The sequence below is a fragment of the Misgurnus anguillicaudatus genome, chromosome 9 (assembly GCF_027580225.2).
Source record: "Misgurnus anguillicaudatus chromosome 9, ASM2758022v2, whole genome shotgun sequence".
Taxonomy (NCBI): domain Eukaryota; kingdom Metazoa; phylum Chordata; class Actinopteri; order Cypriniformes; family Cobitidae; genus Misgurnus; species Misgurnus anguillicaudatus.
In genome coordinates, this window is record NC_073345.2 from 7475466 (window position 1) to 7503343 (window position 27878).

The following is a 27878-nucleotide window of genomic DNA, read 5'->3' on the forward strand; positions in this document are numbered from 1 at the left end:
TGTAGAACGTTAAACTGTATTTATCTAGGCATAGATGAATAATATGAGTTCTATACATGGTAATGACATATTGTGAGCCCAACATAATCTTACAGCAAAATTGTATTAATTTTTTCGTGTCCATGGCACAAAATTCAGTTTTTTTCGTGCCTTGAGCACGAATGGCTTTTTCGTGTCACTTAAGACAAATTTCTATAAATAGTTTTTTTTTGTGTCTGTGCCACGATTTTCTTTTCATGTCATTTTATGTATTATTTTATCATTTTTTTCCTATTTTTAAATCATTGTCATTTTAAATCATTGGAGTTGGGGTTTGGGTTAGGGTGTCTAAAAATGTAACAGAAAGTGATTCTAACCCCAAGCGACAATGGTAAGATAATAGGAAAAAAACGATGAGAAAACCATACATAAAATGAAATCAAAAAGAAAGTCATGCCACAGACACAGAAAACTATTTATAGAAATTTGTGCGAGTGACATGAAAAAGTGAATTTCGTGCCATGGACACGACTAAATTGATCACATTTTTTGTGACTATAACACGACTTTCCGTAAGATTAGTCTGCGTGAGCCTCAAACGTGATTGTTTCCTCCTCCTTCTCATGCATGCAAAAAACTGCTGTAAAATCGGCCAATCTCAACATAACACCAACTGTGACGTTACAGTCGAGATGTACGCCCCAACATTGAATTACACCTTAAACTAATTACAATGTTGCTGCAATGCTAAAAACTAAGTTGTGACTGCTGAGTTAGCACTATATGCTAGTTAATGCTATATGCTAACGTTTAGGCTGAAGTTTTACTATTGACGTTACAGTTTTGTTAGTTATGTAGAATTATATAAAAATAATAATAATTTCTCAAAATCTTCATCTGATAAAGACTCAAACATAAGATCTGTCTACACACACATAGAGCTACGGAAATGAGCTGCTCTGAGAAACAGCCAATCAGAGTAGAGCTCAACATTATTATTCATGATCCTTTCAAATAAGGTAATAATTTCTGCACTTCTTAAAGGATTAGTAAATTTTCTTTGAAAAAATCCAGATAATTTACTCACCACCATGTCATCCAAAATGTTGATGTCTTTCTTTGTTCAGTCGAGAAGAAATTATGGCTGTTTCTCAATTCCAAAAACGCAAAGAACGGACTTGTGTTCTCGTGGAGACTGGTCTTGCCAGGCGACCTCGGAAGAACGAACTCAGAAGGTCGCGACAACATAGAACGCACTTGTGAGAATTGAGATGTGTGCGATCTTCCTGCTGGTCACGTGACCTTCCCAGATTTCAGCACGCAAGTCTGCACTCGATGCATCCTCGATATCAAGAACTCATCCGGGTATTTTCATGCGTCCTCTGTACTTGTGTTCTTAAGAATTGGAATTGAACTTCGACTGTTAATGATGACGTAGAGCAAGAACACAAGATCGCTGAAGAACGCATATTGAGAAACAGCCTTTGTTTTTTTGAGGAAAACATTCCAGGGTTTTTCTCATTTTAATGGACTTAAATGGACACCAACACATAACAGTCTTAATGCAGTTTAAAATTGCAGTTTCAAAGGACTCCCAAATGAGGCATAAGGGTCTTATCTAGCGAAACGATTGTCATTTTTGGCAAGACAAATAAAAAATATGCACTTTTAAACCACAACCTCTTTTAAACTGCATTAAAACCCTTTAATATACTGTAACACCCCTTGACTTGTATCATATATTTCCAGAAGACATTTACTCCTCTACTTTCTTGTTGTGAATATCGCTGTTGTTCCAATTGTTAGCACATTATTTAAAAGTGAACAAATAATAGATTATATTTTAGTTCAGGACACTTATGCGGAGTCGCCTTGACGATGCGGTCACCATCCACTTCCATAGTAAAATGAAAACCTAAAACAACACTTTTTTTGAAAATCTGCATTTGTGTTCTAACGGACAAAAAAGTAAACAAGTGGTGAGTAAACAATGACAACGTTTTTGGGTGAACTATCCCTTTAAGAGATTTAGAAACATGGATAAGTATTTCTGCTAAATAACATCAGTCGATAAACATTTATTAGAAAAACCAACTAAAGGAATTCAACTTTTCCTCCAACTCTTATGATATCATTTAGTTTTAAAGCTTACATTTGTAAGACGACGCATCTATTGGGTTTGTATTGTGTATTCGGTGTCTGGGAATTCATGACAAGTCAGTGGTCACATCATAAAAGCTACGGCTACTAAACTTGATGGAATGTGTAAAGCCTACTGAAAAAATTCATTCCTCTTGCCAAATGAAGTGAGGCTCTTTCATCAGGATCAATATATGCTTGAGATCCTGCCAGACCGGGAATCATAAATCTGGCTCGCAGAGCAAAAGAAAGAGAGAGAAAAGGAGAGAGAGAGAGAGGGCAGATGGAAGAGAAGAAGAATAAGACAGAAGAGAGAGAGAGAGAGAGAGCGGCTCCTCTTAGCTTAATGGAGGACGGTTCAAAAGTTTAACTTGCCGGCCACACACTTACGTCTTCATAACCTCTTTGAGTCATTGTGTGCGGGCGAGGGCCAATCACATCGATGGCCATTAAACCAAATGCAGGTCTGGTCTGTGGGAAGGAGGGGGGGGGGGTATGTGGGGTAGATGCATTAGGGAAATTGGCCCTGGCTGCCTAAGATGGTATACTGTACTGAAGTAATTACAGTTGCCGGAGGGATGCTGAGGTGTGTGCGTGTATGCATGTGTGTCCACAACACAGTCTGCCGCAGAAGGTCCACGCCCCGCCCATCTCCCCCAGCAAAGCGACTGCCAACGGGATAGGGCTGGGACTTTATTGATGAGATGGATCAGGAGGGAGATATGGGTAGAGAGACAGATGGGGATTTGGTTGGGGCCATGGCAGTGGTCGGGAGCGTGTGCTCAGGGATGCCGCCGGCGTGGCCAGCCCTCACTGATTAGCGGCTGCCTGAGCCCTGGACCCAGCGCTGATGATGCGTGTCAATAGAGGACCTGAGGCATCTTAAGAGAGATCCACCTGCAGGATGGGACTCACCTGCTTCAAGTCTTGGACGTACAACAGTTCTGCACAGAAAGGTGAGCGAGTGCTTTCTTTTACTTCTGGCTCTTCATAGAGCAAATATGGATGATTCTGTATATGGAATCTAAACTTTTTGAAAACTTTGGTGGTGTTGCAGAGATATAAAATGCTGTATAGATGACAAAAGAGAAAAACAATACAATTTTAGATTTGAATAGCTGAAATCTGAAGAGATACCACGAAAAAGATGAAATTTCCTTTCTGTAAATAGCATGTGTCTCAAGATGGGTAACACATGGACCTATTGATCTAGATTTCACATAACCTTATATTGCTTCTGCATAGCTCAGTGGTAGAACATTGCATTAGTAGTGCAAAAGGTCATGGGTTTGAACACAAGTGCGGATAAAAATGTATGTCTTGTGATGCACGTTTTGGATAAAGGTGTTTGCCAAATACATAAATATAAATGATAGAGAGAGTTGGGTATATCAGGCATTCATGGCCGTAGCCAGGGTTTGAAAATTACCGAGGTCCAGGGTGGGGTGTTAAGAGTTAACAAATGCTATCCCAGGTGAAAAAAGTGCACTTAAATAAAATACACTTTTTAAGTACACTTAAATGTACTATTTTCGTGCACTCATTTTGTGGCTTATATATCACATTTGTTTATGATACTTCTTAAAATTAAGTTAAGAACATCTAAGTGTTATTTTGAGACATTTTATTTCAATAAAAATCTAGTTGGTACTGGTTTTCTTACTTTTTCAGGTAAACTGAAGTACTGCTCAAGTAGAACTTTACTTTTAATAAGTATATTTGTAGCATAACTTTACATATCTTACAAATGTACTTGCTAGTATTTAAGTGGTTTAAGTACATTGAAGCATACTTTATTTTTACCCGGGATCTAAAATATTCTGTCTTATCCTTTTTACACTTTGGGTATACACTCTGTTTTGGGGGATGGACTGGGACTGCTAGATTATTTATTACTTTTTCATGCAGCAATGTTTATTTTTGTAATCATTTTAATAACCAATATTATATATAACAAAAACGTTACAAGATTTTAAACAAGAACTTGTTTAGTGCTCTTATTGTTTTCAGCATGACTTTGTTAAATGTTAACTTCTAAATTAAATGACATAACAGAATTCTTAATGCTTATGTTTTGATGAGATTAGCTTTAGCGTTTTACGCTACGTGTTTTAACATATTTGGCATATTTTATTTAAACCCAATTGTTCTACATCTTTGTACCAGAGTTATTTTCTGTTTTCGATAGTGTTGTTGATACTGTTGATACTCTTACAGACACAATTATGATGATTACTGCTTTTATCTTACCGAATGTAGTATCAGCAATAACCTGCTCGCGCTGAATGATGCGTCTTATTTGATAACTATCAGTTTCCATGTTGCCAGATATTAGTACCAAAAACAAGCAAAAATAATTGGCCTTAAAAAAATAAGTTTGTCCAAACATTGTATTTCAGAAATAAATCAGAGAAATCGCTAATACTAACCTACACCTAACAATAACTTTATAAATAATGTCAAAGTGTCACATAAATTGCTAAAACACTACGTCTAAAGAGGATTCTTAACAATAGGATCTGGCAACACAGCAAATTCTGTACCCGCGCTGTCGCAGCTTAAGCCAATCTTTGTCATTTTACACTAAACTATACAGTAAACAGTCCGACTCCAAACTTAATTATATATGCGGATTCGTTTTGAAAAACTAATTAGTCATTCAGAGAACTTCAAATTTTATTTTTTTATATGAAAAAATTACCGAGGTCCGGACCTCTGTGACCTCATAGCTGGCTACAACCATGCAGGCATTCAAATAAACACACAAGAAAAGTATCAGGGAAGATTATCTTTGCTAAACAATGATTTGAAGTGCTTTTTAGTGAGAAAGTTGATAGATTACACTAAAAATTGAATGTTGGATTAAGTGAATATTCCACTTTCATAAAAAATCCTGATAATTTAATCAGCCCCATGTCCTCCAAGATGTTGTTGTCCTTCTTTGTTCAGTCAAGAAGAAATTAAGTTTTTTCAGGAAAACATTCCAGGATTTTTCTCAGTTAAATAGACTTTATTAAACCTTAACAATTTACAGTTGTAATGCAGAGTTTAAAGTTGAAGTTTTAATGCAGCTTCAAAGGGCTCCAAACGATCACAACCAAGGCATTAGGGTCTTATCTAGCAAAACTATCGTCATTTTCACCCATAATATGCACTTTTAAACCACAATGTCTCGTCTTGTAAACTATCGCTCCAGTGTTTACAAGTGTTGAGAAAGAGGAGCGTTCAGACGTTGTTGTATGATATTAATTGTATGGCTGAATCCGAAATCGCATACTTAAGCTGTGTCTGAAACCGCTCCCTATCCACTATATAGTGCACTATATCGGGTGTCGGCCATTTTGTAGTGGTGTCCGAAACCTGAGTGAACTATGAGGGGCCGTGCGGCTAAAAAAACATACTTCACTTATGAATACATATGTAAAAGCATGCATACACATATATAAACACTCGCATATACATGCATACTGTTGGATGTTTAAGCAAATACCTATGAAATACATGTGCATACTAATGTGAAATTCATACCAATACATCTTAAGTTAGTAATGCATACATATACACTTGTGAATAACTTGCATATACATGTAAACTTAATGCACGCATACACCTATAAAAACTGAAATATACATATAAACTTAATACACGCATACACATATAAACACTCGCATACAAATACAAACTTGATGCACGCAAACACATACAAACACTCGCACATACATACAAACTCTGTCCATGCATACACACCCACAAAACACCTGAACATACATGCAAACCCGAAGCACGCATACACACAAAAACACTCGCACATACATACAAAAAAACCCGCACACACACACAAACTTGATGCATGCATACACACAAAAACACTCGCACACACATACAAACCCGATGCACGCATACACACAAAAACACTCGCACATACATACAAACTCGATGCACACATACACCTATTAAACACTCGCATATACATACAAACTTTCAGTATAAAAGGAAGTCATTTCAGTATAAAAGGAAGTCATTTCAGTGTAAAAGGAAGTCATTTCAGTGTAAAAGGAAGTAATTTCAGTGTAAAAGGAAGTCATTTCAGTGTAAAAGGAAGTCATTTCAGAATAAAAGTCTCGATGGAGGGGAGGAGCCAAGGTGACCACAGCTACCATGAAGCAAGCGGGTGCACCGCTATATTTGATGTAACTTGCAGTAATTAACAAAAAACCCGAGCCTTATTTGACAGCAGCACTAATTGAACTATTTGATCGGATGCATTTGATATACAGACCGTGACCGGAATGCACTCACAAATCGCGCTGTTATTAGAAATCTTTAACTGTTTCCAGACTGAGCATGGACACAAACAAGCAGAAGACGTTTATAAAAGCAGCTGCCTATCAGCGTGTACGGAATCGAATCAAAACTTGACTTTTAGACCCGCAGTCTGCCTGTGCCATTCCACCCTAACCCGGACTGCAAATTAAATGTTAATATTATTCTACCCGTTACAATAAATATTAACAGCTCACTCGCTGGATACCCGTATCCGCCCGCCAGCCCGCGTGCGGGACTCTGGCATGGAGTGTGCCTAAGTAAAAAAATCCCTGCCACCCATCTAGCCGACTCTTGTAACTCTTGTAATAGATTTTTGTGAATCTAGAAGGACTTCGATCATAGTCTATCACATTGCGTCCTGTGGGTTCGTTTGGAATGTGTCTGCCGCACAGCCCCAGCCAGGACAGATCAGCCACCAGCGAGATTAAAAGGTGGGCTTTGTTTAATAAAAAAAAAAATGTAATGCATTTCTTTATATTACAATAAATATGATGAACAAGTCACCCATTTATCAAGTATCGATTAATTATTTTTACTTAATCCCTTTTGCCTTTTACAAAAAGTAGATTAGGCACGCATATTCTAAATTTAACCAAAATAATGGCTGTGGCGTTGAAGGAACTTTCCTGTTTTAGTGAAAAAGAAATAAGTTATATTGCTGTTATTATAGCATATATTGGTGATTTTTTTGATAACAAATATGACAGTTTTAAACAAACTAAGTAGCCTATTTATTTATTTATTTATTTATTGGCAAATACAGAACAACGAGGAACAAGTAGAAAAAAAGGTAGGCGACACGTCTTTCTACCTTGCGACAAAAAAGATTAATCATAGCCAACTTAGGCTAAATGTAATTTTAAAATTTCTTTAATTGAACATTTTTTCAAACCGAAAGCCCATTGTTTATGCTTGTCAAATTTATGCTGACTCGGTCACAAAATTTCGTCACGCAGTATTTGATATACAGTATTTGTTATATATTATTATTTTACAGTATACTAGCCTAAACAATTATTTTTGCCATAATCGTGCAGCCCTAGGTATTTTAATATTATTTAAGTAAACTTATTCAAAAATACTAAAAGGGAACAAATTAGTTTTCCCCTATATTTCTATAAAAAATGGTAGGTCTTGTAAAAACATATTTGCAATAGTTTGGAACCCCCTGATATACAAAACACAAGTAAGATTTATCAAGTATGCAGGAGAAACAGATGGAAAAAAAAATCCTTATATTATTTGTTTTACTTATATATATTGCCAAATAACGTAATGTATGCATACCTTGTGTCAAAAAAAGAACAAATATATAATGGACTTTCACATTTTTGTTTTACTTGAGAAAACATCACCTTCATTCATATAAAACGTACTTTTTTCAATAAACTGATGAGTTTTGGATCAAATAGATTTTTGTTCATCTTGCAATAAAATATGAATAATGACTATTTATAGACGATAAAATACGGTTTGTAGATCATTTTCCTTTTAGAGGCCGCTCGTATCGCGCTTAAGTTCATTTTAAATCTAGACGCGCAGCCAGCGCACTCAAATATAGACGCGTCTGAGCGCACTGAAAACCAGAAGAAAGCGACGCGTCCTGCGTTTTCCATTTGTTTTAGATGTTAATGGACCCTAATGCAAGAATTCTTCCAATAAGTGATCGGGACTCGGGACACAATCAACTTGGGCATAAAGCGGTGGGGACATCACCCGCAAATTGGGGGGCTGCTGTGAGTGCTGGCAGCCTAGGGACAGCAACCTTCAACCCGGTGGCATGACAACACCAGCCCTCGAGGCCAGGAATTCTCCCGGCCCTCCCTATGGCCACTCCGGGCCTGCTACAACGAGAGCAAATCGAGAAGAATGCTCCTTTTCTATGCGGACAACGCGCCCAACGCAGTAGCCTATTGCCCGAGCACGAGGGGGAAAAGCCCGCAGGAGAATCTCTATAGCTTTAATGTAAAAACCTTATAGATGAGTCACGACAAACGGTCTAGCGGAAGCCTTTAGTTGAGCAGGATAAAAAGGGGATTAGAAACGTGCCAAGGATACAATGTATAGTATACATAGCAAAATCACCAGTGTTAAATTAACACTGCTGGTGTTTATATAAGTAACACCAGACCTGGTGGTCCCCATATAAACACCAGCAGTGTTGATTTAACACTGGTGATTTTGCTGTGTACATATGCAACATATGCAGTTATGTCATTCATAACTATTGGAAACTTTAAGAAACACTTTTAAGTTATTGATTTTGTTCACTTTCAAAGTTTGATACATTGTGCATAATGACATATGTATTTGGAAAAAGGGATAATTCAACAAAAAAAAAATCATAATTTTATATCTTTCATTAATTTTATGAAATACATTAAACTATATTTCAATGGACATTTACAGGCCCTGAACAAGAACAACTCGCGAGGGGAGGACTAGAAATTAATGCTGCAAATTCAGGGTTTAGTGTGGTTTAGACTTTAGTGTTTTGTGAAACACCAGGAAAAAACAATAAAAAATAAGAATTCTGTGTGCTTTTTGTTTAAAGTGCTTGTTTTTATTTTATATGTATTTATTTATTTACTGGTGGTGGGGTTGGTGGGCACTGAAGGGGGGCAGTTAACATGTCACCTGCAGTCCAGGTTAGGGTGGATTGCAGACTGCGGGTCTAAAAGTCAAGACCGTTTTGACTCGATTTGAGTGTAGCTGGGTGTGCGGTTTTACCGACTTCATTTTTCTTATTTTACACTGTAAAAATGATTTTGTGGCTTAGTAAATTTAACTAAAAAAAGTAAATTCTATAAAAACATTCTTGTTTTTTAACCAAATTTGAGTAAAAAATAACACAGAAATGGTGAGTTATTCTAACTGAACACATTATTTAGTAAATTCAACTAAATATTTATCATGTAATATTTTTAAAAAGGAAATTAAATTAATTTATTTGAATAATTTTAGTTAATATAACTAACTAGGCAGTGGACTTGTATACTGTTAGAAATAATTAGCTGGATAAGATTTACTTAAAGTGCATCATTTAAAGTAAGTTTTACATGTAACTTTAAGCAATTGCTTTAAAAAAAATGTAAGCTTAAATTGCTTAAAAATCATGTAAAACTTACTTACATGGAAAGTAAATGAAAAAAAAATGCACTAGGCCTATATTTAATTTTTTTATTAAACCCAGTGTATAATTTTTTTTCAAAGTACACTGAAAAAATAAAGGTTGGATTTACTTAAAAATATAGTGCATCATTTTTGCATCCATTTTTTAAAGTAAATATTACATGGAATTTTAAGTATGAAATTGGTTAAAATTTCAAGTAAAAATAAAAAAAATAGTGGCTGCAAAAATGATGAAATATTTTTTTAAGTAAATCCAGCGTATTATTTTTTTTACAGTGTAGTAAAAAAAAAAACAAGCTATTTTTATGAAGCATACATTGTTTTTTAAAACAAATGTAACAGTTTTAAACAAACTAAGTATTGATTTATTCATTAGCAAATGCAGAACAATGAAGAGAAAGTAAAGGTAGGCTACACGCCTTTCTCCCTTATATGATTAAAGGATTAAATGTCATTTTTAAAACGAGAGCGCATTGTTTATGATTGTCAAATTTATGCTGGCTAGATGAATGCAGAACCAACAATATCTTAAGGCATTTTGTCATGAAATATTAGATTTATTTATTCGTATTTATTGACAATATTTTCCTCTTTTATTCTCTCGTGTAAATTATCACGATTGTCTTTTTCGTGTCACTCAGCACGAATTTCTATAGCCTATATTGTTTTCCATTAACACAAATAAATACTGTATATCAAATACTGCGTGATGAAATTTTGTGACCAAGTCAGCATAAATTTGACAAGCATAAACAATGGGCTTTCGGTTTACTTTTTTTTTTAATTAACGAAATTTTAAAATTACATTTAGCCTAAGTTGGCTATGATTAATCTTTTTGTCGCAAGGTAGAAAGGCGTGTCGCCTACCTTTTTTTCTACTTGTTCCTCGTTGTTCTGTATTTGCCAATAAATAAATAAATAAATAGGCTACTTAGTATGTTTAAAACTGTCATATTTGTTATCAAAAAATCACCAATATACATAATAACAGCAATAGAACTTATTTCTTTTTCAATAAAACAGGAAAGTTCCTTCAACGCCACAGCCATTATTTTGGTTAAATTTAGAATATGCGTGCCTATTCTACTTTCTGTAAAAAGCAAAAAGGATTAAGTAAAAAAAATGAATCGATACTTGATAAATGGGTGACTTGTTCATCATATTTATTGTAATATAAAGAAATGCATTACATTTTTTTTTATTATTAAACAAAGCCCACCTTTTAATCTCGCTGGTGGCTGATCTGTCCTGACTGGAGCTGTGCGGCAGACATATTCCAAACGAACCTACAGGACGTAATGTGATAGACTATGATCGAAGTCCTTCTAGATTCACAAAAATCTATTACAAGAGTTACAAGAGTCGGCTAGATCAGTGATTCCCAACCGGGGGTACGCGTACCCCAGGGGGTACGTGAAGAGTTTCCAGGCGGTACGCGAAAACATTTACATTTTGCTTTGATCTCATTTACTTTTAATAAAAATGTCTTTCGTTTGTCCAGTCATTGACCTACGATTGATTTTTGTGAGGAAGGCATTGTAAAAAGACAACTTTGTAATTTTAATCTTATCATTAATATAATTAGCCGTCAAGAGTAAATGCGCCGCATGATCCAAAACGCAATAGCGATATCCAACTCAAGAACGATCTGACTATTTTTAATGAACCTGAATAGTTTCTAAAGACACAAAGTTTATTAACTATAATTAATGTTTAAATAATGTTATAATATTCATTCCCGCTGCCATTGCATTTTCAAATTATGCAAAAAAAAACGTTTGCATTGTTTTTGGCTAACATATTTTGTCCCGTATGATGTCTTTTGTATTTATAGAGAAAGCCTTAACACATTTTGTTTTTCTTTATATTTGAACAGAATAATTTAACTTATTTGCACACTTTAATTATCAGTAACTTAAATTGAGATTTTAGTAAATTTAGGGCATTTACTAAAAAGGACGTGAGAGCTCAATTCCAAATAAGCGCCGGAGTTGAACATTTGCGTGTGATTTACTACAAAGGCGCAAATAAAATACACAGGCACAATAATGACATAAGCACATTTCTATAATGACCACTGCAATCTACTAAGAGCAGCGCAACTTAGTACAGGGTCGCAAATAAGAGACCTCGGCAGGACATCGCAATGAAAATGCGGACTGCGGAGTGTGAAATTCCAGCTAAGTAAAAGTACATATATGAACCGGAGGACGAAAGATGAAGGGTAAAATAAGTTTTGAAATACCTGATTTTACTTCTCCTCGTGACTTCTCCTCCTCTTTTCTCCAGCAAATTAAACATAGCATGGCTTGGCAAAGTATATATTTATTTTAAAGTATGTTCCTCTGGCAAAATGTAATAGGCCTACTCTCCTCGCATTAATGTTAACGTAGGAAAACTTCCACAAATGCATATGCAATAAGGTCGCAAAAATAACACCTTTTCAGAGCTAAATATCTATTGCGTGTCTTTACTAAGTCCAGTTGTTATTTAACGCCAAAATGATGGTTTGCGCAAGCTGTTAGTAAATCTGGTCCTTAAAGGGGTCATATGATGATTTTTTTTAATTTGTAAAATAAGTCTTTGGCGTTCCCAGAGTCCATATGTGAAGTTTTATCTCAAAACACCCTACAGATAATTAATTATAGCATGTCAAAATTGCCATTTTGTAGGCCTGAGCAAAATGTGTTGTTTTTGGGTGTCTTTTAAAATGCAAATGAGCTGATAAAATGCAAAAACTAATCGCAATGGTAGTGGTTTGTTGAAATAAACATGCTTCATCAGTCAGTGCTTTTTACTTTAATATTTAAAATTAATTAATTAATTAAAATGACTAATTATTTGTCTTTAAAACACAACTTTGGTTTAGTTTCGATGAAGGGGTACTTGAGCCTTACTGATAGGGCTCTGGGGGTACTTAGGGCTAAAAAGGTTGGGAACCACTGGGCTAGATGGGTGGCAGGGATTTTTTATTTAGGCACACTCCATGTCAGAGTCCTGCACGCGGGCTGGCGGGCGGATACGGGTATCCAGCGAGGGAGCTGTTAATATTTATTGTAACGGGTAGAATAATATTAACATTTAATTTGCAGTCCGGGTTAGGGTGGAATGGCACAGGCAGACTGCGGGTCTAAAAGTCAAGTTTTGATTCGATTCCGTACACGCTGATAGGCAGCTGCTTTTATAAACGTCTTCTGCTTGTTTGTGTCCATGCTCAGTCTGGAAACAGTTAAAGATTTCTAATAACAGCGCGATTTGTGAGTGCATTCCGGTCACGGTCTGTATATCAAATGCATCCGATCAAATAGTTCAATTAGTGCTGCTGTCAAATAAGGCTCGGGTTTTTTGTTAATTACTGCAAGTTACATCAAATATAGCGGTGCACCCGCTTGCTTCATGGTAGCTGCGGTCACCTTCGCTCCTCCCCTCCATCGAGACTTTTATTCTGAAATGACTTCCTTTTATACTGAAATGACTTCCTTTTACACTGAAATGACTTCCTTTTATACTGAAATGACTTCCTTTTATACTGAAAGTTTGTATGTATATGCGAGTGTTAAATAGGTGTATGTGTGCATCAAGTTTATATGTATGTGCGAGTGTTTTTATATGTATGCGTGCATCAAGTTTATATGTATGTGCGAGTGTTTTTATGTGTATGCATGCATCAAGTTTATATGTATGTGCAAGTTTTTTTATATGTATGTGCGAGTATTTTTATGTGTATGCGTGCATCAAGTTTACATATATATGCAAGTGTTTAATGGGTGTATATGCATGGACAGAGTTTATATGTATGTGCGAATGTTTATATATGTTTGCTTGCATCAAGTTTATATTTATATGCGAGTGTTTATGTGTGTATGCGTGTATTAAGTTTATATGTATATTTCAGTTTTTATAGGTGTATGCGTGCATTAAGTTTACATGTATATGCAAGTTATTCACAAGTGTATATGTATGTAATACTAACTTAAGATGTATTGGTATGAATTTCACATTAGTATGCACATGTATTTCATAGGTATTTGCTTAAACATCCAACAGTATGCATGTATATGCGAGTGTTTATATATGTGTATGCATGCTTTTACATATGTATTCATAAGTGAAGTATGTTTTTTTAGCCGCACGGCCCCTCATAATGGACAGCATCCGCCATGTTGACGTTATCATGCGACCTATGACGTAGTCAGGGTGCGATTTGCCGGGGGGGATGCGTGGGATTTCCCCCTTTCTGGTCAATGTATCCCTGCCTCTGCTTAATTATTTTTATCCCCGGTGGGGATAAATTTATCCCTCTCTCAAAGTGATCAGTGCTACTACACTAGTGGCGAGACGGATCACAAAACTTATCACGGATCCGTGTGTGATTAAAGTCAATTTTGTTTTAAAATGCGCTACTTTGGCTGGCTCTGATACAGCTGCCGCGCAGCATCTCTGTATTCACCACTCTGAAGACTTGATCAATGTCCCGCCCACGGCGCTATATGATTGGTTACAGACCACGTTACATCTCACGAGTAATAGCCTATCAACACTTGCGAGATGGTTATGGAGCTGTGTGTCGAAAAGATGAAATGCAGCATATTCAGCCGCATATTAATAAAGCGGGAATAAAGATCACAATCTGATTATCTGTTTATGATGACAAGCAGAGTTAGTGTCCCAGTCACACCATTGAGAATGGCAGAAGTTACACACATGATAAATGCCGATGAGGCGTTTAGCGAGGCGCGGGCGCGTCCAGTTTGCGCAAATGAGGCTAAGTGACTAACACATAATGCATCTGACTTTTCTATAATTTCACTGTAAATCACTGTAAAGCATCGCGGTGTAAAGTTAATGTTATTACTTTAAAAGCAGCATTAAAACGGTTTCTACTGTAATGGTTTAACTTTGCAATCAATACATTGTTCATATTTATGTTTAAGTTGACACTACATTGTGCCATATAGTTTTGCCATTCAAGATTTAATTATTGCGTGTTTTTTCGTTGTGCATGATCACAGTTCATATATGTGGGGGAAAAAAGCTATTACAGTAAAAATATTGCGTTAGGCTGCTTCATGAGTTAATAAGAAAAAAGATTTTACAATTCCTGCAAATGCAGTGATGAGTTCATGTTCTCATGATTTATTTTATGAATTAAAATGTTTTGAAATGTGCTGTGGACAGAGACGCATTATGTCAAGAATTATAAAAAATCGTCAATAAGCTCATAATTTGTGCTAAAATAGTATAAATCTTTAGTTTTAAAACTATTTTGAAAAGCTGGTTATATTTTTTTGTGTTTCTGCGCAAGTTCAGCAGACAGTGAGGTTCGGGTTTGTTCCGATCAGAGCTCGTGAGCGGAGAGCGCATTTCTGAATATTAGAAATATTTAAATTAGAAAAATATTTAAAAAAATAATAATATTATAATGGATTTTTGTTTAGGTCGGACAATAATTACCAAATTTCTCTCTCATATTGCTCTTCATAACCACTGAAAACAATCAAAAAAGTTAAAACTAGTGGTGGGTACAAAATGACGCATGACGAAATATGGTGGGTACCCACCGTCGCCGAAATCGACGCCTATGAAAACATCCCCCCCTCTGTTTTTTTCACAAATCGCACCCTGGACGTAGTAGACTTCCAGTTCATGCGGAACCACAAGAACCGACAGGAGATTGACATCACAATACCGCGAGAGCGACTCGAAATCAGACTTCTCCATATGATTTCGGGAATCGCTCTCACGGTACTTTGATGTCATCCACCTACAGCGGTGCATGAACTCGAACAAACCTATTAAGAGACATGAAAACGTATGCGTGTGTATGAGGGACAGGTGCACTAACACCTGGTTGCATCAGTAACTTGACAACTCTACTACTGTCTGTGCGTGAAGTCAGGGTGCTGAGGAACAGCCCTTTGTAACGAATCGAAATCACCCGATTGGTTGGTCTCCGGTCGATTGCTTTGCTTTCCCGTGGCATCATGGGAAAGCTGGGATAGGAGTGTCCATCTGATGCACGCTTCAGAATGTGGGCGGACTCAGTATGGCATCCGGGGATTTCTCGCCTACTGATTTTATTGATACTGAGGATTCGGACATACTATTCTGTTCAGGTACTGTTTATTGGAGTTTATTGTTTAAAATGGTCCCCAAATGTACTGTTTACATATGCAGCACGTTACCTTTCGACATCATTATGTAATACGCAAGGTTGCCCTGGCGCGTCACACAGATAGTGCGAGACGAGAAGTTGTGGTTAAAATGTAATCTGTGTACACAAACACAGATTAAAGGCAGAGTAGGCAGGTTTAAGTCTAAAAAAGTCTAAAACACTTTTTTTTCCAAATTTGTTTGAACTGTCTTTATATACCAATACATAAGTAAAATGTAAGTACTCTGAAAAAGAGAGTATAAAAATCGAGGGTCTCTCACGACTCAGCTCATTTTTCCATTCACTCCACCCCCTCCCTTCTGGGTTTCTTCTAAAGCCACGCCCCCAAAACACATGAACCACTCTGCTGGGAGAAGCATTTTACCTGAGACGAGCGGAGAGGAAGGGGCGCGGTGCATGTAGTAACATCATGTCAAAATCACATGTAATAATACACCTAACTTTATCACTATTTATATAAACAAATAGGATGGCTTTTAGTACTCACTATAAAGCTAGCATATCGATACTGGTAAAGTTTAAAAAAAAATTTGTTTGATTCGGTAAATGAGCTAGTTATATTTAAAAGACAAAGCTAAAAACAGACTGCATTGATACAAGTTTTTTTATTACCATCAGTTACACTGTGATGAAGGTGAATTTCGTGGAAGATTCATAAAATATACAGTGTTTTGCATGTAAGAGTTTCCGTGATGAAAGCATTGTTGACTCTGATGAGGACGTGAGACAATACCGCTACCGCATCATCGACTCGAGGAAAAGCCACGTGATATTTACTCTCGTTTGATTGCTTCGTTTATTCCTTTTTTGCCTCGTTTGCCTTCGCTGACTGGATATGTACTTTCTGTGAGTTCTGAATGCACTTTCTCTGCCGTACTTTTGCTCTTCCTAGAGTGCCTTGTGCACGTTCAAATCAATCAGGTGTGCGCATGTGTGGGTAGATCCCGTAGCAACAGGGGTGGTAGCCATGGTCGCGAGAGAGAGTGATAGTCGCGCAAGCCAATGATTTGTTTCGTCCGGAATGAAAATAATGAGCTGTGTTTAAAACAGTGGTGAGAGGTCTACAGACACTAGAGTTTTATACTCTCTTTTTCAGAGTACTTACATTTTAATTATGTATTGGTATATAAAGACAGTTTAAACAAATTTGGAAAAAAGTTTTTTGGTTAATTCCTGCCTTTAACGCTTTATAGTCACCTCAGTGCTCGTTTTTTATCGGTTTTCTTCTTTGCAACTATATTAGAATTGCTACTGCTTGTGCCACTGCTGATGCTGTTATTTGAGCCGTTAATACCACCACCCATTATTCCCAAACCTATTTTTTAAGGTTTTGCTATAATACCCTTGTGACTTGGTTGGGATCATTTAGAGCCCTTTGAAGCTGCATTGAAACTGCAATTTTAAACTCCATTAAAGGTGCAGTGTGTAATGTTTAGAAGGATCTCTTGACAGAAATGCAAAATGATATACAAAACTATATTATCAGGGGTGTATAAAGACCTTTTTATAATGAGCAGTTGTGTGTTTATTACCTTAGAATGAGACATTTTTATCTACATACGCAGAGGGTCCCCTTACGTGGAACTCGCCATTTTGTGACGCCATGTTTCTATAGAAGCCCTTAACGGACAAACTTTTTTTTATTAAGTTGTCTCAATGACATGTTTGTCCGGTAGCTTCTCTATGTGATTAAAAAATGAGGGGTGAGCAGTGGACTGAGTCATTGGTTGCAATTCACCAGCACCTCACAACTAGATGGCGCTAAAATTTACACACTGCACCTTTAAAACTGTAAACTGTTGAGGTCCAATAAAGTCTAAAATATTGCGGAAAATCCTGCAATGTTTTCCTTTAAAAAACATATTTTTTCTTGACTAAACAAAGAAAGACATCAAAATCTTGTATGACATTGGGATGAGTAAATTATCACAATTTTTGATGAAAGTGGAAATAATAAAAAAAACTTTAATTGGTAACACCTAAAAAAATATTTTTTCAAAGTTAATTTTCTCACTTTAAGTTTACACAACTTATTTTTTTAAGTTTCACCAATTAAAGTCGTTTGTGTAAATAGATTTAACTTTCATTTTTTACAGTGTAGGACACATTCTGGGTTCTATCTTACACCCGGCGCAATGCAGCGCAATGCGCGACGCAAGTGTCTTTCGCTAGTTTTCACCCTAATTTTAATGTTTAGCGCCGCGTTGTTTAAATAGCAAATGCATTTGCGCCCCCTTTTGCGCCCATGGGCGTTCTGGTCTGAAAACGAGGTGTGTTCAGGCGCATTGTTGGCGCGTTGCTATTTTGAGGCAACTCAAATAGACTACGCCATTGACCAACAAAAACCTGGTCTGAAGTCTAAAGTCAATGGCGCAATGTGTTTTATGTTATTTAAAGAGCGCATTAGTAATATGCGCCTATAAACGGGAGGACAACGCGGGTTTGCTTATCACAAAGTACATGAATGCGCAGCAGCACAAAAATGCTTTTAAATATGAAAGATTAAAGGATTGAATGTAAAAGATTATTATTTAGGACCGATTATGAGACGTTAGAAGGCGCAAAGAGCTGCTTCACCTGCAGCCTGGTAAGTAAATAAATGCTTTGCTTTAAACAAATGCATCTGTTTTTAAATGTTTTTTTTTTAATGCTACCTCACGGATTTATTGTATTGACTCTGTACCTGCGGATATGGTGAGATGAAAAACTCTTTGCTAAAAAAACGCTGTCCAAAGTGCTGAAACGTGAGGAGAGCCGTTTGTAATTTCTTTATCTCCTGTTTGTTACAAATAAAGTATTTTTAGAGTACAAACCTTATCTTACATACGTGTAAATAATTTTTTGATGATATTGGATAGCCATACATTTAAAGCAACTATAAGCCTGCTTTTTTACTTCCATGACTAAAAGAAAACGGGTTTTAAAGGTTTTAATAAAAAAAATAATTTCAATACAAGTGAAAAACGACACAATTATTTAACATTAATCTTAAACTGGGGATCTTCTTCCTCCGCTTAGTTTTTCAGTTTATAAAGTCCGTCATCTAAATAGGGATTAGACATAGCGCCAGCGCAACTTGCTTTTAAAGGGGATGAGAGCTGGTTTACTGCACGTTATGCCCAAAATACTCCCATTACAATAGGACCTACCCTTTTCGACCATGCGCTCTGTGCACAAACCATTTTTTCCGTCGTTAAACTAGCAAAAGTGGATTCGGACACGCCCATTTAGATGGTGCGCTGTGCGCTTTAGACGATGCGCTTAGATCGTTAAAATAGGGCCCTCTCTCTAGCTGAGAAATAAATATAGCAGTTCTGATGTAATGTGATGGTGGGCGACAAAAAAACAAAACAAAAAAAATTGTTCAGACAATCACAAAATCTAAAGATGAAGAGACATGAAATGTACCAGCCAAAGGATAAAATTAAAAGGGAAAACTCTAGTCCAGGTGAGGAACATTAGATGGTACATAGTTAATGCTTCTCAGGGTAGTAGACTAACAACCAACACATTTTGAATACTTTTAGTATTAAAACTACAAGTTGTTAAAGCATTCTAATGCACTGTAAAACATACTTTGCTGCCTTAAATTTTTTTGTTGAATCAACTTGGATTTACAAGTCATTTCAACTTACTGTTATTTATCTTGACTAGAGATGAGTTGTAACTACAGGTGAGTTGTTATAACTTATAAATTTAAGTTGACTTTCCTCAACTGTTGTGACAACTAATTTCTGTTGACATGACTTATAAATCTGAGTTGATTTAACAAAAAATGTTAAGGCAGTAAAGTTTTTTTTAACGGGGGGGCTGCACAGAAAGGGTCTAAAAAATGTGGCTGTTTAATTTGTCTTTAACTTTGCATGAGGCAAGACTACAGTGTTGTTTTTCTGTGTATCACCTTTTATTATTAGTAAAAAAAAGACTTGACTTAAACAATAATGTTCATTTAATTTTCAACAAACCGTTACCAGTAAATACATTTAAATCTACAGCAAACAGTAATACTGTCATTTCTACAGACATTTTAACATTGTATTATACCCTTTTTCTACAAAGCATTCATTTCTATTACACAGATATTGCCTGTGCTTCAACTACGTCTATTTACTATTATTACTATTACTTTTAAGTCCACTGAAACCATGACTTTGTGTAAAGATCATACATGTATTTGAATAATGTCCAAATATCACTGACAATAATTACTTGCTCCCCAAATCTGCTGGAGAGAGTCACATTGTGCTGGGAAATCCGTTAACCATTATGGGATACTCATGTACATGTAAATGCAAGATCAGCATTGGTGCCCATTGTGGCGCTCTGAATCTGTCAAACAGCCCTTCGTGGCATCTCAATGCTCTCCTTTTAATAACATTATTGGAAAGGCCAGCCTTGGCGAGGGCTCGGTATTGATAAACCACTTAGCTGGATTTTACAGCTCTCTTCTTGTTACCGAAAGTGTCCTCTTTAGAATTAATTACAGCACTCCGCCGCTCGCAAATGTGAGTGGAATCTGGGACATACTTTAATTGTGACCAAGACCCATATTGTGATTAATATCGTCTCAGAGAAAAGTATGAAGGAGAAAAACGGCAAGTTTTTAATTAAATTATGAAAATCGATTCTCTCCTTTTGTCTTGCTGAACTCTTGTGGTTGTTAGAGATAAGAAATGGGCATCCAATTCATCTCGGGCTGTCTTCCAGTCTGCTCACTGATGGACTTGAAGGACGCAGGCACCATTAAGGGCCGACAGAGATTTTTCACAAACTAAATAGGAGTATAGTACACTCTTATTAGTATGACTGCCCTCGACAGATACAATTTTGTGTAACGTAAAAACTCAAATTTGATATTCATTTTGTGGGAACAAACAAGAAACCTTGACTGCATGTATGTATTTATGCCTTAAATAAATACAGTATATACATATAGTAAATAAATAAAGTAGATATAAAATAACAGCCTGAAGCAAACAGCTGCCAGTAATACTGTAATTTCTATAGACATGTTTTACAGTGTAACTTTTTTATCTCCATTTATTTTTCCTCATCTCTCCATCAGGAGGAAACAGGGATGTGCTGGTTAGTCCTGGTTCATATTTCTTCTTGTCAAACAGCTGCGGTCAGGGGGAGGAGTGGCTGAAGAGCCTAAACAAAGGCATCTGGATACCTTTCACAGGTACACACACATACTATGACACCATACTTTACGACACCATTATCCAACTGATCTTCGTTCTGTGGTCTCTGGAAAATCCAGCCTTGTGCAAGTTCCCATGATAACACACACTAATAAAATTCAGTGACTGTCTAAGTATGTTGAACCTTGAAGAAGAAGATCTGATTGGTCCTCAGCCAAAGTCAAAACACACACATTCCATTCATTTCCAAATCATGGGCCATGCATTACACACTTAAATGACTAAACTTCTCACAGACCTGGCTTTGTTAGCACAGATCTCTCAAAAAATCCCCAAAACACATGTTGCTAAAACTGATGTCATTTAAAACAGGGCAGTTTTTGCTGGAAAAACACGGTACGCATTTTCCAGCATTACAGCTACGCTCCAAAACATTCTGAGTTGTTTCAGCTCACGATTGAGTAAAATACAGACAAACCCAAAGGTTGGGTTGAATTAACTTTGAAAATGTCTATATTTAAAAACAACCGAGTATAGTTTATTAAGAGTGTACTGTGTCATAGTTGGTATGAATGTTGGATAATAGCCAGAATATCCAGAATATGGATCTTTATCCTAAACCCTCAGTGGTTCATTGCACCCCTCTCTGTCTTACCTGCAGTGAAGGGTTGTGATGAGCAAATGATGTTACACTTTATTATTTTCTGGGGAGCTTTTTACCCCTATAGCTGATACTGTACAGAGACACCATCACAATCTTCTAAATTTGTACATTTATCCATTACAAATAATCAATATTTTTTTTCAGCGCTAATTATCCACTGCGCATCTTTAGTAAATCTTAACAGTCGTTATTTAACAACAAAATGTTGGTTTGCACTGGCACAAGCTAAAACAAGTTAAAACAAGTCGGTAGAGCATTTATAATCTGTGGTAATAGTTGGTGGCACTAAGTGCACTGTTTTGAACAAAACCTCAGTTTCAAACCTCTTTTCACTTTGAAAATATCCCACTGTCATGTTAAAGCCGGCTCTCATGTTATATTTTCTCATTAGTGGCGAAAATGTTTATGGTAGTACTTATTCACTCGTTGTGGGTGTTTGTGTCATGAATAAACATATTCGGTGTAGTTTCCCAGACAGGGTTTAGATTAATCCAGGACTAGGCCTTTTAGTAGTTTTCACAAACAAACCTTACAAATACTGGTGGGCATCAATGGCACTGTCATATGTTAGGATATGTCATTACTAAGTGTTTTTAGATTAAGAGAACTCAAACATGCATTCTAGTCTGGGAATAGTATAAGCCCTGTCTGGGAAACCACCCCGTAATCAGTCCTTCCAGAAAAACACAGTTTTTTTGTGATCGTTGCGGGCAAAAACCCTACATCTTGCGGCACGTTTTCTTAAAAAATGCGTTGAATATGTAGGATATTTATGCAATTTTATGCGATGAAATTGCGGGAACTTGCAAAAACTGTTTGCAGCTTTTCATTGATGTTCACGTCACGTAATTACGTCACTTCTTAACATTCCCATGACAACAGGGGACATGGCTGTGCATGTGTGAAGTAAATCAACTTTCTGCTAAGATATATATGACTTTTTGCTACGAAAATGCGGGGATTATGAAATCATGCAAACCCCGCATATTTTGCAAGCAGAAATCAGCCATTTATTTGGCGGAAGTGCGGTATATTTAAAAAATGCGTCCCCACATAAATATGCAGACTTTGGCTGATTATGCATTGAATCATGTGATCGCATAATCGTGTTTTTCTGAAGGGACTGCATAATGTGCTTAAAAAGAACATTTAAGCAGCTGAAACTCTGCAAACCCTGCAGCTCCATCTTCATGTTATTGTTTACAAGGTTGTTGCTGGTCATTGTCATCTTTCAGTAGTGTAATGGTCATATGATGGGGCTTGACGAATCAGGGAAGGTTACGTAATGATCCAGAACACCCAATAAAGGTACATGCACATTCTAAGCGATTTTGTCGCTGTGTGACGCTCGTCTCTTTTAATGAGATCGTTAGGGGCGTTTCTAAATCTGGCAGTCATAAACAAATGAGTAATGTCCACTCCAGCAACCGGCAAAAGATGGATGATGTGAACTCCACTGCTTTGCTCTCATGGTAGTTGCTCCAAAAAGTCGTTCATAATTTGCATAAAGTTAAACTTTTCTCAACTTTGTCTTGCGACTGGACACGCCCCATCCGGCCGCCAATGGTCACTGTCGCTCCTGTCACCGGAAGTCACCAAGCTTCCATTGAAATCAATGAGATTGTGTTGCTCTGCTACTGCTAGTCTGAATGCAGCTTAAGGGAGCGAATGTGGGCATTCGCACCTTCGTTTCAGACTCCGGTTAGATCCGTCTAGAATACTGCATTTTTACACTAAAACAGGATCTGCAGCATTTACAAATGTCTTTTATCAAAGGTCAAAAACTCAGAAGTAGTCTGGATGACAGGTGTAACCGCAGCAAAAGTAATGCATTTTAAAACGAAAACACATTCATGTAAACGTAGCCTAAGCTAACCTTGAGCTGCAAAGTTCATGTTGAGCTTTATTCTCCAGGAGGGATTAACATTCCCAATGAATTCCCTACGTTACCTCACAGACAGCCCCAGGCTCCAAAAAGGTGAGAGATGGCCCTTGAGATAACTCACAGCCACATTTACATTCACTGCACACTCAAAGCGCTCGGCTCGGTGTCTCAGGAACCGTTTTAGACTGGGATTCTCATCAGGGTTATGTCATGTTACCGGGCACTCATGTATAAAAAGAGTTACAGGGGGTGTGTTCAGTTGTATCCAATGGAACATTTTTGGATGCGTGCCATGTGAAGTGCAAGAAGACCGAGAGAAAGAGACAGACAAAGAAGGCATGAGAGAGAGAGAGAGAGAGAGAAAAAGAGAGTAAAAAGAACAGAAAGACAGACAGATAAATAGATATATAACAGACAGACAGATAGAAAGAAAGAAAGAAAGAAAGAAAGAAAGAAAGAAAGGCGGGCGGACAAAGAAAGACAGATAGAGAAATAGAGAAAGTGACAGAGAGTGCAGACAGACAGACAGAAATGAAGACAAACATATAGAAAGAAAGAAAGACAGATAGAGAGAGTGAGAGAGAGAGAGTACAGACAGACAGAGAGAAAGACAGAAAGATAAACAGATATATAAGGCAGACAGACAGACAGACAGACAGATAGAAAGAAAGAAAGGCGAGCAGACAAAGAAAGACAGATAGAGAAATAGAGAGAGTGAGAGAGAGTACAGACAGAAAGGCAGGCAGGCAGACAGACAGAAAGACAAATAGATATATAAGGCAGGCAGGCAGGCAGGCAGGCAGACAGAAAGACAGACAGACAGACAGACAGGCAGACAGATAGACAGACAGGCAGGCAGACATATAGAAAGACAGACAAATAAATAGATATATAAGGCAGGCAGACAGACAGACAGACAGGCAGACAGACAGTCAGACAGACAAAAAGACAGACAGATAAATAGATATATAAGGCAGACAGACTGATAGATAGAAAGACAGGCAGACAGACAATCAGGCAGGCAGGCAGACAGATAGACAGATAGAAAGACAGGCAGACAGACAGACAGACAGACAGATAGAAAGGCAGACAGACAGACAGGCAGATAAAAAGACAGACAGAAAGACAGACAGATAGAAAGGCAGACAGACAGACAGACAGACAGACAGAAAGGCAGACAGACACACAGGCAGGCAGACAGACACACAGGCAGGCAGGCAGACAGACAGTCAGACAGACAGACAGACAGACAGACAGACAGACAGACAGACACTAAATAGATATATAAGGCAGACAGACAGATAGATAGAAAGACAGGCAGACAGACAAGCAGGCAGGCAGGCAGGCAGACAGACAGACAGACAAACAGATAAAAAGGCAGGCAGACAGACAGACAGATAGAAAGACAGGCAGACAGACAGAAAGACAGACAGATAGAGAAATAGATATATAAGGCAGACAGACAGACAGACAGACAGATAGATAGAAAGACAGGCAGACAGACAAGCAGGCAGGCAGGCAGACAGACAGACAGAAAAAAAGTCAGGCAGACAGACAGACAGACAGATAGATAGATAGAAAGACAGACAGATAAATAGATACATAAGGCAGACAGACAGACAGGCAGGCAGACAAGCAGGCAGGCAGACAGACAGACAGACAGATAGATAGAAAGACAGGCAGACAGACAGACAGATAGATAGAAAACAGACAGATAAATAGACATATAAGGCAGACAGACAGACAGACAGACAGACAGACAAGCAGGCAGGCAGACAGACAGAAAGACAGACAGACAGACAGATAGAAAGACAGGCAGACAGATAGATAGATAGAAAGACAAACAGATAAATAGATACATAAGGCAGACAGACAGAAAGACAGACAGACAGACAGACAGACAGATAGAAAGACAGGCAGACAGACAGACAGACAAGCAGGCAGGCAGACAGACAGACAGATAGAAAGACAGACAGATAAATAGATACATAAGGCAGACAGACAAGCAGGCAGGCAGGCAGACAGACAGACAGACAGACAGATAGAAAGACAGGCAGACAGGCAGGCAGGTAGACAGACAAAAAGAAAGAAAGAAAGAAAAATAGAGAAATAGAGAGAGGTAGAGAGAAAGTACACAGACAGACAGATAAATGGATAGATAGATTGAAAGAAAGAAACAAAGGCAAGCAGACAAACAGAAAAAAAGAAAGAAAGAGATAGGCACAAAACAGAAAAATAGACAGATAGAGAAATAGAGAGAGAGAGTACAGACAGACAGAAAGAAAGAAAGAAAGAAAGAAAGAAAGAAAGAAAAGAGGCAGAAGTTTCCAGCTCATTTGTTTTTAGTCAATCTGTGTTTTGTGGTGTTAATGATTTCTAGCGAGGGTACAAAGATAGGGGTATATAGAGGGTGTTGATGCCATATTGGCCATGCTCCAGTGAACCTTCAGTCAAGTACTCTGATACAGAAGAGGGCTGGGAAAGAAGAGACACGGCAAAATAGGCAAAGACAAAAACAGGAGAGGAAGAGTGTACAAAAGACATTCAAGAGCGAATGAAAGACAGAAGGAAACAAAGTCACATACAGTTAGGGAGGCGAACTTAATTTGACTTTAAACTAAGGAGGTGCTGAGTCATGTCACTGGAAACTTTGGACAATTAAGTCCAGACAAACATAACCTCCTCTTGCAAGCGACGCACTCGTATCCCTTTCGATGTCTCGGTCAACAATGGCAAAAGCCTGAGACACTTCAAAAAGGAGCACCACGTGGAGCATCTACTTTCCGTATAACTTTCTTCTTGCCGGCATTAAGACACATGTCAAACACTGGATGAAAAGCAGCGTGGAGGAAGTGCTTTCATAACCCTGGCATCAAGGACGTCTACTGAACTGGGACAAACTTAATCAGCTGACTTTTATAAATAGGGAAACATTTTGCGAATTCTCCGAATTTCGTTTACGGAATTGCGGTAATTCCGTCAAATTTGTAGAGGTACGCACTTGAACAATGACTCTTGTTTCTGGATGAGGACTGTCATATCAATTGGAATGCTGATATAGCCGATAAGCAGGCATATCTGAGCTGAAGGGCCAGTGTTGCACATCAGCGGGAGAGAGAGAGAGAAAGAGAGCGAGAGAGAGTGCGCTTCTCTTCGGTGCACTAAGCCTTATCATCTTACCTGCAGACAGGAGAGAGGGAGGCAGAAAAGAAAGAAAAATCCAAACAGGAGTTTGATAAACACGAGTAAAGAGGATTTAGGTTCAATGAGGACATCTGTTTAGTGCAAGCAACGAGACAAAAACGGGACACAGAACGGTAGATGTGTGCATGTCTTTAAAAAAGACTGAGGATTAACGAGACAGACAGGAAAAGATGCCAGAAAACAAGCAGACTCTCCAGCGGACTGGAAGCTATCTCTCCCATTCTGCTTACAGGAAGATAAAAAGAGTCCTGAGCTTTAAAAGACGTGAGTACTTAAAGGGACAGTGCTTTCAGAAGTGAAATTTGTGCAATGCAACGGTTGTGGGTTTAGTTTCCAGGGAACACGATATTTATAAATGAAAAATGTATAGCTTGAATGCACTGTCAGTTTGGATAAAAGCATCTGCCAAATGCATAATATAATTTTTTATGTTGTTTCAAACCCGTTGTTAAACACAAAAGATATTAGGCTGGGTTATAGTTACTGACAGCTTCAGTCACCATTTACTTCATCACTGTATTGACAACGATGCACTGAAAGTGAAGAGTGACCGAAGCTCTCAGCACCTAACATTCGGTCTTTTGTGTTGCACAGATGAAAGTCATAGGCGCTTGGAATAACATGAGGGTAATGAAAGATTTTGGGAAAGTGTAATTTATAGTCGTGTGTAAGGTATATGCCATAGTCTTTGCATAGCTCTGTGTAGCCTGGCATGCACCTCACCAAAAATGTAACAACGTGTCCATTCTATGCGGACCATAATGCACTGTGATCTGGTTCACTAGAACCCGTATTGTCAGGTAAAAAACATCGCATTTCTTCATCCTCTTCATAAGCATTTCCGCTTGCGACGGTAAGGCAAAGATGGTCCAAGTTGAGGAGTGATTTAACTCAAACTGCAACAAAAGTTGCTGTCTATTTACCTTCATCACTTCTGGTCTTCTCAAATCATACACAACAAGCTGCTGCTGCTGCTTCTTCGTTTGTGAGTTTACCGCCCAAGCTGCTTCTTCTTTGGCTGCTGTACTGCTACTGGGTTACACGCGTGGATACTGCCTACTAGTGGTCTGCATGTGTAATTGCACGTCGACGCAGAAGTATGGATGCGTAGCCTATGGCATCGTCGTAGGACCTTCACACAACTATAATGAGCACTTATTCCTTTAAAGACAAAATTAGGCTAAGAAAGCACACAGAGGTAAATTTTGGTGCAGTGCAGTAACAGCAGCA

The 27878-nt window shown here is 37.6% G+C and overlaps 1 protein-coding gene across 3 annotated transcripts in view; it reads left to right on the top strand.

Moving 5' to 3' along the window:
• Nucleotides 1-2588: 2588 nt before the first annotated feature.
• LOC129423472 (rho GTPase-activating protein 24) overlaps nucleotides 2589-27878 on the top strand; it is a 30473-nt gene continuing 5183 nt past the window's right edge. For 2 of the 3 annotated variants that reach the window (XM_055179759.2, XM_055179760.2), the window contains exons 1-2: nucleotides 2589-3074; nucleotides 20817-20933. In XM_055179759.2, the coding sequence (XP_055035734.2) occupies nucleotides 3023-3074; nucleotides 20817-20933 (169 nt within the window). In that variant the 5' untranslated portion in view covers nucleotides 2589-3022. Of the gene's footprint in view, nucleotides 3075-20816; nucleotides 20934-25450; nucleotides 26913-27878 lie in introns of those variants that run through there. The other variant, XM_055179761.2, reaches the window with a different exon arrangement.